At 33.7% G+C, this 11,503-nt stretch overlaps 1 protein-coding gene across 3 annotated transcripts; it reads left to right on the top strand.

Moving 5' to 3' along the window:
* Positions 1–3,674: 3,674 nt before the first annotated feature.
* On the top strand, positions 3,675–11,503 carry LOC126705591 (uncharacterized). 3 transcript variants are annotated; one of them, XM_050404672.1, is made up of 17 exons: positions 3,676–3,786; positions 3,834–3,877; positions 5,299–5,704; positions 5,786–5,905; positions 6,231–6,375; positions 6,468–6,760; positions 7,447–7,505; positions 7,672–7,766; positions 8,105–8,207; positions 8,319–8,413; positions 8,494–8,556; positions 9,068–9,143; positions 9,232–9,340; positions 9,646–9,758; positions 9,900–9,958; positions 10,727–10,835; positions 11,081–11,503. In XM_050404672.1, the coding sequence occupies exons 3-17, from the start codon at positions 5,314–5,316 to the stop codon at positions 11,213–11,215; spliced, it is 1,965 nt and encodes a 654-aa protein (XP_050260629.1). In that variant the 5' UTR covers positions 3,676–3,786; positions 3,834–3,877; positions 5,299–5,313; the 3' UTR covers positions 11,216–11,503. The 3 variants fall into 3 exon arrangements, 2 of the variants coding, with proteins under 2 accessions (XP_050260629.1, XP_050260628.1); XM_050404671.1 differs by having other exon boundaries at positions 3,683–3,877; XR_007648321.1 differs by lacking the exon at positions 11,081–11,503 and having other exon boundaries at positions 3,675–3,877; positions 9,646–9,791; positions 10,727–10,803.

The raw sequence follows: 11,503 nt of genomic DNA, 5'->3' as shown, positions 1-11,503 counted from the left end.
AACTACTCGTGTCAGGAAAAAAAAAAAGATTTGCATTTCGATTAATGTTTTTGAGTAGCATGTTAATTTTGAGTCTATTTATCAAATATTTCCAATGATATGTGTAACCATAAAGACGTAAATCAACCACATATTTTTTTTGTGTGATAGAAAAATGCATTTTTCTTCTTTAGATCTTGTTTTTATTTCACTTTTGAACTATTGCCTAATTACTTATGATCCATACCCCGCATAATGAAGCATTATCATCTAACTCTAATGCTTTAGTATCACTTACAAAGTTGAATTTCTCTTGATGTAGAAGCTCATCTAATCTGGCTGTGAGTTCATTGACTCTGTCTCACTATTCCTATAAGAAATCATATTTTCTCCTGAATTTGTTTCAGTTCCTCCTGGATCTTGTGTATTTGTAAATGTCTAAAGGCTGCTTTATTCCATCTTTGTAAATCCCCTCTACGTAGCCATGCATGGGAGTGTGGATTCAGAGGATAGAAACCTTAGGAGTGCCCAGGTCTCGTTATCCCTATGCGTCTCTAGCCAAACATATATAAACCCGTACGTTAAATACCATTTTCGCACACCATCATTCACAAATATTGTCGAGATATATATGATGATGAGATCTAGAATAGGCTTGGATATCAACGGTAATGTCAGCCTTCCACATTAAAGCCAAACCACCACTCAAACCTCATATTGCCACAATCGAAACATTCTGGAAATCCAGCAACACCTGCATTCTTTTTGTAATTGATAGAGTCATTGAGGGGTCTTTATTTTGTCCTCACCAACTTGTGAAGGTGTTGATATTAAAAATCAAGGAAAATCCTCAATCTAGTAACTAGTGGAATCTAAATTCTTTTGTTGATATAAAAGGCGTAAGCTTTTAGGTTAAGTATTGTTCCTAAGATGGAACTATAATTTTCTAAATTTATACCTATGACTTTTCTTTTTATCAATAATTTTGATCTCCTAAAAACATATAAAAGTTCAATATTGAGAAAAATAATATATAAGAGCCTTTGAGCATGGCCTATGTGCGAATGATTAGAAGCCAGTGAAATTTTTTCATCCAAAAGAAAGGTCTTCTTTGAGCATGTGCGTATCATTATGTGTCATTAGTTCAAGTGGCATTCAATTTTATTAATGTTTTTTTAGGGCCAATTTTATTAATGTTTTAAAATCTTGATTTCTAATTATACTAATTTTTCAAAAACAAACACAATTGCCAATTTAATTTTAAGCAACTTGAAAAAATGGGTGATAGTTATGGAATACTAGCATCTATGCTCAGAGGTTTATTTATTTATTTTTGGTTTAATGACAATTTTTTCATTCATTCCAATTTGAAGTTTTTGCTTTGGTCCAATGATATTTATGCATTTTCCAATCACTGATATAACTAAGGGTGTGATGAGACTTAGCACCAAAAAATGAACACACCGATATAACTAAGAGTGTGATGAAACTAAGCACCCAAAAATGAACATACCCACACAAACTAATGACTTCAATGCTATTTTGATTTTGATTTTTTTGGTGGTAGCCAGGTCTCATCACACTTTTAGCTATTTTTCAGTAATTGACAAATGCCCAAATATCATAGGACCAATGCATAAATCTTAAATTGGAATGAATGAAAAATCTGTTTTTAAACCCAAAAAAAAAAAAAAAATCCCTTTAAGAATGCACATGACGCATGCAAAAGAGACTAGTTATTATTTTTATTGCTAACAAAACTGTAATTTACTTATAAAAAGACAGTATCTTGCAGCTCTACAAGATACATAATTAAGATGCAAGCACTTTATTGCAAGAGACTTCTTTAAAAAAAATTTAAAATAAAACAACAGCTTAACAAAAGTTCGATTAAATTTACTCTAAATTTCAAATTTATTTAATTCAAAAATTTTGTCTGATTCTTGCTAAAAAAATTGTTATGCTCACATAAAAAATATATGTAATAAATTTATAAATTTTTTTCATGTGAAAAAAAATTTCTTTTAATAGTGTAGGGATGTGGAATCCCAAACTTAAGGAAACAACATTGGGCCTAAGATTTGGGCAGGCCCAAGACATACCTTTCCAAGAAAATAAGCCCAATTACGGAAGCACATACCTTGGAAATCGACCTTATAGGGCCCATAGCCCTCGGTCTAGGCATGATTGAACCATTTGAATCAACCAAGATAAATGTACATCAACATAAGGGCATTCCACCTAAGTACAAGCTACATTCGAGGATGCCCAAAGGCCTAAGACATCCCACTGAAGTACGAGCTCTATTTGGGCCATACCTTTTAGTTTTAGGCTAAAAAATGCAAACAAAATAGGCATTATAAATTAGAGATTATCTTAAAATTCAGGTTTCAATAATATAGGCATTATATTTATATTTGAAAAGAAAAAAAAAATGCTATAATTCTAAACTTATATAATAATTCTAAACTTATGTAAAATGTTACATGTGTTCGAGTGTACAATTTTATTTATTTATTTAATATTTTTGGATATGTTCAAATTAGTCAAAAATATTTTTAATAACATATTCTCCATTTATATAAAATAATATTATAATTATGTAATTAAAATATTTTAGTTAAATTACGTTTCATATATATATATATTAGTGAAATTTGATTAAAAGGTGGAACACAAAGAGAGGAATAGATAATTAATATTTGGTGTGAGAAGATAATAATGTAAATAAATTGAACACAAATTTTTTTTTTTTTTTTTTTGAGAAACAAACACAAACACAAGAGAGAGGGAAATAAGTTTTAACATAAAAGCACTCCACAAACTCTATTAAAAAGCCATAGTATCTTTTAAGGAGGATGAAACAAATTATACTAACTACAACATATTCTCTTAAGTAATATGAGACAATTACCTCTTTTTTTTTTTTTTCTTTTTTTTCTTTTTTTTAATATAGAAACAAACTCATACACACACATAAGGGAGAGGGAAATGGGTAAGTTGAACCCAATTAAAACAAGGCAAAACAAATATTAAAAGTAAAGACATTAATTAACAAAAGAATGAATGATGATGTTTCCGCTTTATGTTCCATCAATAATAACTTTTCACGTATTTTTGTTTTCTCTTCTTATAAAATAGCTAAATTTTAAAGTGGAAAAATAAATGTCTAGAAAAAGTTGTGATTAGTAGAGAAAAAAGTGAAACACAAAAAATTGGGCAAAAGATAATCTATTCATGACCGTTCAAAAGTAGGACCAAGGTGAATCAAGGGAAAAGTTATTAGGTATTCTTGGAGTATGATAATGTGATACTTCATTATCTCACATTATTTTTTACTATTTAGTTATGATATAGAGTGTGAGTGATATTAATCTTGTTTAACAATAACTGGTAAAATCTTTTATTATTGAATGAGAAATCTGATGTACGAACCTTGTCTACACCCCAAATTAGCGTGATAATTAGAGTCATCGCCATGAAGCGTATGTTATATGTTTAAATTCTATTATATGTATATAAAAATAATAATAATAATAATAAGAGGTAATTTTTTTGAGGGGGTGGGGGGTTATTTGGATTGGGCTGTTCCTTTGCTTTGGATGGTTTAGAAATAGAATTCTGCCCACATTTAGTACTGTAGGCCTCTTAAGTCTGTTAGCCCAATCCTGACCTCCAGTCACCCTGACCCTGGTAACCAAACACCGTATCTCCCTCCCTAAAGTGTCAGAGCTTACGCTTTTATTTTACTTAGCAGGAAAAAAAAAAAAAAAAATCAAAATCAAAATCAACTAGCCCTATTAATAATCCAATCATAATTTCTCTCTGAAAATCATAAAAATCTCTCTTCGAAACCCTTCAAGTACGTGCATTTTCGATTCCTCTGCAATTCTACAAGGTACAATCCTCACAAATTCTCTTCCAATTCCATTTTATCTTTGAACTGTTAATCAAAGTGAACCCTAGTAGATCTTTTAGAAACTTAAATTTGTTGACAAAATCCAGCTTGAAGTGATTTTCTTTTCAAATTTGATAGCTTTTGTGTGGTTTTTTGCTAAATAGTGAAATAAATCAAATGGGTAAACAGGGAATTCGAATTAGTATCTGTTAAGTGGGACTTTGACTTGTGGGGCGTGTTTGAATTGGATAAATATGTGAATGTTTGTGTGTTTTGAAAAAAAAAATTGAACTTTCCCATGTGGAATGGCTAATTTGGTATAGCTGGTGTTTTAGACTGTCAATCTTGAATTTTGGGTATGTGATTTGCTATGGAAGGAACTGGAGTTACCTGTTTGTGTGATCCTTCGCGCAAATTGCGAATTTGAAATGGAAATTGGAATGTGATTTTATACGAGAATTAACAAGTTCTGATAGCCCCATGTATTAGATTCAGTACTGAGTAGGTATTTAGCAAGTATTCATATCTGCTGAAATTGAAACGGTATTGAGAAAGTTTGATGTGTTGCAAGGTAGCTCAATGAACTTATTACTATCAATGTTTGAACTTATTACTATCAACCCACTATGATACTTACTGTACCTGGCCCAACCCCTTTCCACACCTTTTCTAGACTGACATCGTTAGAGTCCCAATATCTTACTTCCCATAAATATGTTAGTTTCCTCCTTCCTGTATGAAGGACATGCCCTGGTTTTAAATATCAGGGCTAATGAATGTTGTTTTGACCTTGAATAGTCATTTTGAGTTTAAGCCCCGGTACATTACCCTCGGGTTTGTGTATTATTTGCATTTACATTAAGCTGTTGTTGCAATGAAATATATATATATATTTTTTTTATTGTCATTGTCATTTATTTCTGTCATCTTTGTTGTCACCATCACCATTATCATCAGCGTCTTCATTAATGTACTCTTTGGTTGCTTTTGTTGTTACTGAAATAAGATTTAATTACTTTTTGCAATTAGGCATTTGTTATATGTTACTGGACTGCTCTTATGTGCAGAATGAAGCAGTCTTTTTTTTTTTTTTATAAATTACAGAATGAAGCAGTTATGTGCATATATGTAGAGATTGTGGATACGACATACGAACTAATTGAAGTAGGAAACTAATATAGTCAGATTTACTTTTCTAGTGAGTGTAGAAATGTACAATTAGATAATCCCATATGAAGGCATATACTTTTTACTGTTTACATTTCATACGTCTGTTTCTTAGTGAGATGTATATAGTGCAGTCTCCTGTTCAGGGACTTAAACAACCCCCCCCCCCCCCCACTCCCCAAAAAAAAAAAAAAATTTCTGTTATGTTAAAGATGCAAGTAATTATGGGGCTGAAGGTATCTTTATCATTGTAGGTGTAGCAGAAAAAGATGGAGAACATTCAGTATGCTGAGGAACTTGTGAGGGAGTTTCTTGTCTTCAGAGGATTTACTAATACTCTGCAAACTTTTGAGAGTGAATTAGGCACAGATATTGGTAAAGGGTTTCAAGTGGATAAGATTTTAGACTTAATCTTCTCAGTATACGTACCCAAATTTCAGGCAGAAAAATTAATTGGTCTCTTGAGCTTTTTCAAGAAGTGCTTTTCTTCAGCATCTGAAACTGTACTTATTGCTACTTTGTCTAAATTGGAGGTCTCAATTCTGCGATACTATATTGCTCATGCCATACAATCAGGGAGGAGGGACAAAGTTGTAGATTTGTTCGAGATGAATGGCAATGAATTTTTGCAGAGGGGCAAGGACTGGACTGCATGGTTTGGTGGGTTTCTCTTTTATTCATTCTATTGTGTTCTACTGGACTACCTTCTCCTTGATTTATAATTTTGGGCATGTGGTGCAGCCATTCCATATATAAAGAACCCAAACCTGGATCCTGAATTTCGTATTTATTTCTCAAAGGAATGGTATGAGGCCTTACGTCTTTCTGTGAGGAACTTCTTTAGTGAGATCTTTAATGGAACTCATATCCTTCAGAGCAATTCATATATATATAATATAATATAATTTGATACTTTGGTTTCACCATTCCCCTATATTTCCAATGCATTTACTCCCTAGGGGTGGATCCAAAAGGCCCTAGCTTAGTGAGGTTTCACGTCATAAAAAAAATCTAATGCATTTACTAGTTCACAACCATCATTTTAAAAACAGTTTTGTTTAAAAAATGCCCTTAAGTTTGCTCCAAAAAAAAAAAAAAAAAAAAAAAATCCTTCAAGTTTTCTTTTTTTAAAAGAAAAAGTCAATTTATTACTGACTGAGTTTTGAGAATATATCCTTAACCACACCACGCCTCCCTGCCCTATTAAAGATCAGTGCAGAGAAGAATACTGCCAACCGTCTCAGAAAGGATATAAAGCAACTCAATATTAAGTTGTCACAACTTCAAGCTTTACTGGAGGAAAAAGAAGCTCAATTAGGTCGGTTAAAGTGGTAAGGAATGGTCTTTGCTATTTCCATTATGACTATAACAGCTATAGACAGAACTATTTTGATATCTGTCATCCTTTTTTTTTGGAACTCAGTAATGCTTCATCTCTACCGGATGCAAGCACAGGACAAACCAAAAGTTCATCAAGTTTTATGCACAAAGAAGATCCTATTATATACAGGGAGATACATGAAGCCTGTGCTCCTGCTACTCCACAATTAGCTGAAACAGTGCTGGATCAAGATTATGTTACTGGGCCTTCTCAAGTTCAATCTGAGCTTACCAAGTCCAAGTTGTTTCATGATTCAACCACTTCATCAAATCCTGATATGGGAGATGGTAGAACTGGTGATTCCAGTCAAATGTGGCAAGATGGCCCTTGTATTGGTATATTGCTGTTCTGTACAGTTTCTCTTCCCTAAGTTCATGATAGTGAACAACCTAATGGAAATTTTTCTATAAAAATTATAGGAGTAGTTGACATTTATGGGGTGACATGTTGAGCTTTCATTAGTGGGAGGATAAGGTAGATGATATCAGAAACCTGTAAATTTAGAGAAGTCTAGTAGAGCAGTTGTGAAAGATAAGGGCAGATAATGTAATAAATTTGCGAATTTAAAAAATGTGTAAAGTAACCCTACATTTATGCTTCATTATATGAGCAGATCCATTGGCTAATGTAGAATATTTAGGGAAAAAAATGACTGCAGTGGCAAGAGAGTTGATGTGTGAAATGGTATTGTCAATCTGAACAGCAAAAGATGGCTAAAATGTAGATATAATCTTTAAAGAGATCTAAAGAGAATCAAGATTCTGTATGAGTGGTTGACAGCATGGTAATGTAAAGAATCATTTATTTTACTGAACCAGTTTGAGAACTCATTATTTGGTTTTTTTTTTTTTTTTTTTCCCTGAGGAAACAGTCAAATTAATTTTTTCACTGTATGGTATTGTAGGTTGAGCTTTTTAATCTGGTTTCTGATTTCATGTTTTTTACTTGAATATGTGAGTTAATTGTGATAGTATTTATGAACTCATTGCTGGTTAAGTAATTATTGAATTTGGTGTGGCAGAAAATGGCAGGGAAGTTCACATAGAAGAAGAATTTCCAGAAGTTAAAGTAGACTTTCAGGTAAAATATCTGATAAATCCATATTTCAAAATTTGAAGTTTTTAGATTTAGATCATTTTCATTTATCAATTTGTACCTTTCTACAAAGACATTTTGTTCTTTTCCTGTATGTCTAAGCTATGCTTTATTGGAGTGTCTCTAATTTCTGGAATACCATGGTTTTTAGGAGACATTTTTGGGTCACACAAGTCCAATCAGTCGGTGTCGCTTTTCTGCATCAGGGAACAATATAGCCAGTGCTTCTATAGATGGTACAGTAAGGTATTCTTTTTTGCAAGTAGGTAACATTAAACTTAATAAAGATTTAATGCAAGGGTTTAAGATTCCCTGTCCCTTATGGCTTGTATGTATTGAAATTCCTATATGCTAAAATGGATTTAGATGGATCCCCACCCCTTTTCTCAAAAAAGAGGAAAAGAAGAAGAAGAGAAACAATTTCTAGATTTATCCTGCGTAGATGGGTTATTGATTTGAGTTGTGACTACCTTGGTTGTTGAGCATGCCTGAGAAGGCTTGGTGCATGTACCTTTTTTTAAATTTCTAATTATGTGCTGATTTCAAGTTGATTCCTTATTATTCTCCACACATTTAAAACAAAGGATATGGACATATGACTCTTCAACTCCAGCATCAAGAAATGCGACCATTTATTGTGGGGCAAAGATCATGTCACTTGACTGGGAGTGTAAATCTGACCGCTTGGTATGTAAATTTGCCTTTATGAGTGATTGCATATATGGTTTGATATTGAATGATGTTGATTATTTGAGATCGAAATTCATTCTTTTAAGTTGTGGTTCTTTTTGACAAAAGCTTCTCATAGGCACAGCTGATGGAGGCATTAAAGCATGGAATGTTGATGCAAAGAGAGTTGTCTGTGATCTCAGCACAACTGAAGCATTTCCAAGGTTTATCCTATATATACATACTATGGCTGCACTTCTCCTCTTCCTTGGTGTTTGCTCTTAACATCTTTTTGGTGCTGCAGTGTCTTGGATCTAAAGTGCAGCCCTGTAGAACCAATTTTTGTTTCTGCTGCCGCCTCCAAAGGGTATTTTCTTCTAATAGTCTTAAATGTTTGTATGGAAGTGTTAAAATACGACATTCTGTGGTTGTCTGGAGATCTGTTCAATAACACCTCTACTATAAGTATGATGCTACTGCTATGACAATGAGCTCCCCAACCACCCCCCCCCCCCCCCCAAAAAAAAAAAGAATAAATAAATAAATAAAAATTCAAGGAATGGGATGGAGTTTAAGGTTTAGAGTTCAAGACCCATTGGATGCATGTGTAAAACTTCAATAATAAATTAATAATAATAATTAAATAAAAAGAGCATTATGCTTGCATTGTGCTACTGAAATGACTTTAGTATTGGTTAAAACCATTGGGAGTGTTTCTTATGGACCCTGATCTCCCAATCACACAATTTTCAGGAGATTGAACATGGGTTTATCTTTCTTATCAATTATTTACCATTTTTTTAGTTTTTCTTATTTTATCAATTTTATTGTTCTTTCTACTGGTGCAATAGATTAATAGGAACTCATTTTCTTTGTAGGAATGGCTCAAGTTCTAACGACAATTTAGGGTTTGCTTCCTTAACAGTCTGGAACATGAAAACCTGGAAGCCTGTGGTTCGTGACTGTTTGTCTTAGAACTTTATTTTTGCACTCAGTTGCCAGTTTTTATTTTATCCCTTAATGATCTTTGCCTTTCGTGAAGACAGTCCTTCCTCTTGGTAAAGATCCACCTGCAATAACTTCTTTATGCTTCAATCACAATGGGAAGATTTTAGCAGCTTCTGCTACTGATGGAATGATTCACATGTTTGGTATCCTTATGATTATATGACCTGGTTACTTAATCTGCATTTATCCAGTTTGCATGTGAAAACAAAAACCTTTGGTTTTAAAATTTGTGGTTGCACATACTTAAGAAGACAAACTCCTTTTCTGCTAACCCGGCCCTTTTAAGTGCATTTCGGAGGCTTACTTGTATCTTAACTGGGGGGTTAACCTAGTCATTTGATGGAAAATTAAATGGTTAATGAAAAGAAAATGTTGCCCAATAATCACGGATGAGGGTGCCTGAGCAGAAGTATCCGCATTATTATGCATACCCCTTAACTTGTCAAAGACATGGCTGCTGGTCTACAAATTACTGGGTGGCCTGCACATGATTCTGCGATAAGCTCTCTTCTTTTTGGGCCTGATGAGACAAGCATTTTTAGCTTGGGGTCAGATGGAAAGGCAAGTATATCTTGGTTTTCAATTCAAATTTAGGCATAGCTCTGTAAATACAGCTTAGTTTTTTCTTTGAACTTTATATAGCATAAGGTTTTTCCATATTATGCTAATATAACCCTCACAGAATTTGTTTTTTGGTGTTAGATTTTTGAATGGAGCTTGCAAAACCAAGGTCAAGTCCTATGGTCAAGAAACTGTAGTAGGTATTTGTCTTGCTGGCACTCTGTTATCTAAAGTGAATTTTGGTTAAGACTATTATCCTTAGGAAAAGAATATATTGGTTAAGATTAGCTGTACTGACTGGTTCTGACATTTAACTGTCATTGTAGTTCTTGAACTTTCACAAAAAGTGAGATTCATTAAATGCTTTCTAGGTACTCAATGATGTAATAGCCAATGTGTTGTGGAACTGGGATATTATACTACTTATATTTCAAATTGGAGGATTATGGAATTATAATGTTGTTCAATATCATAGGAGCTTTATGTTATTAGACATAGGCGCTATGGTAGGCCTGTGGTCTAATTTGCCTAATCCACTACATGAGCATAATTTTTCCTTTCTGTATGACTCAATTAAATTAGTTCAATTTTGTATTTGCTATAATTCCCCCCCCCCCCCCCCCCAACAATTCATAAAATCCTAGTTCTGCCCCTAATTCATTTGTTTTATAACTAGTGAAGGTTCATGGAAGATTGAAATCACATAAATACTAAAATAACTATGACATTTATTTGATTCTGTTAATTTTTGTGGAGGATCGTGTGCTGTGCATAATCCGTCTCCCTCACTTTCCCAGTGGTGAACCCATTACTTTTTATAATGTTGGTACTGCCTTTGCACATTTTGTTTTATGCTGTTGCCCCATAAAAATCTGTCATGTTCTGGTGTTTGTTATTATAGTTGCATCTTCTATATTGTTGTGTTATCTGAAGGAACCTTGATAACTTGATTCTTTTCCATTCTGTAGGTTCTGTGACGCTGAGAGCTCAAAACTTTGCAGACATGAAATGGCGTTAGATGCTAACGGGAGGAGGCTACTGGTGACATCTGGTTCAGTAAGAGCACCTATATATCAGGTTGATCTCTCGCCCACCCCAACCTTCTTGTTTCTCATTCTCATATGTGTGTGCCTGTGCCTGTGTGCATGAAGACACGTCCAAGTGCACACAATGTCATTCGCTCTCCTTTGTTCTTTAATCTATGGCAATCAGAGTTGACTTGCTATTGACCCTGATCAATATATTGACCAGAATTACAAATGCTGATTTTCTGCCGTACTGATTATTCTAATTTAATTTATCGTTTGTTTAACTTGGCTCAGGTTCGTGGTCAAAGAAATGGGTTGAGAACTCTTCCACACACTGCTGCTATAACAACGGTTGATTGGCACCCGACTTTGCCCATCTTCTTGACTGGATCAGCTGATAACTCGGTTCGAGTAACGTCTATTCTATAAAAGGCTACTCACATCTACATCTCCCTTTTATTCTTGGTCAGTTGGAATGAAGTTTACTTGGTTGGTTTAACATGAGTTTCACGTTGGTGTGCATCTGAGCTTTGGGTTGTATGGATGTTATATAATTGGTTGCACAGGGTGTTTATAGTTTACTAGCCATTCATTGATGTAGTTATTTAATACTTTATTTTGTTTATATCTGCTAAAGTGTGTGTGTGTGTGTGAGAGAGAGAGGGTGCTGTTCTCTCCTCCTTTTTATTTTTATTTATTTATTTATTATTATTATTT

Source organism: Quercus robur, chromosome 11, assembly GCF_932294415.1.
Source record: "Quercus robur chromosome 11, dhQueRobu3.1, whole genome shotgun sequence".
Classification (NCBI taxonomy): Eukaryota; Viridiplantae; Streptophyta; class Magnoliopsida; order Fagales; family Fagaceae; genus Quercus; species Quercus robur.
The sequence above is the reverse complement of the archived record's forward strand: the minus strand, read 5'-3'. Positions and strand labels throughout refer to the sequence as shown.

Bases quoted from the DNA above. Each gene is read 5' to 3' on its own strand.
- LOC126705591 (XM_050404672.1), top strand. From the start codon at position 5,314: ATGGAGAACATTCAGTATGCTGAGGAACTTGTGAGGGAGTTTCTTGTC. The intron at 8,414-8,493 runs GTTTATCCTATA...TTGGTGCTGCAG, and splicing joins ACAACTGAAGCATTTCCAAG to TGTCTTGGATCTAAAGTGCA. The intron at 9,759-9,899 runs GCAAGTATATCT...TTTTGGTGTTAG, and splicing joins GCTTGGGGTCAGATGGAAAG to ATTTTTGAATGGAGCTTGCA.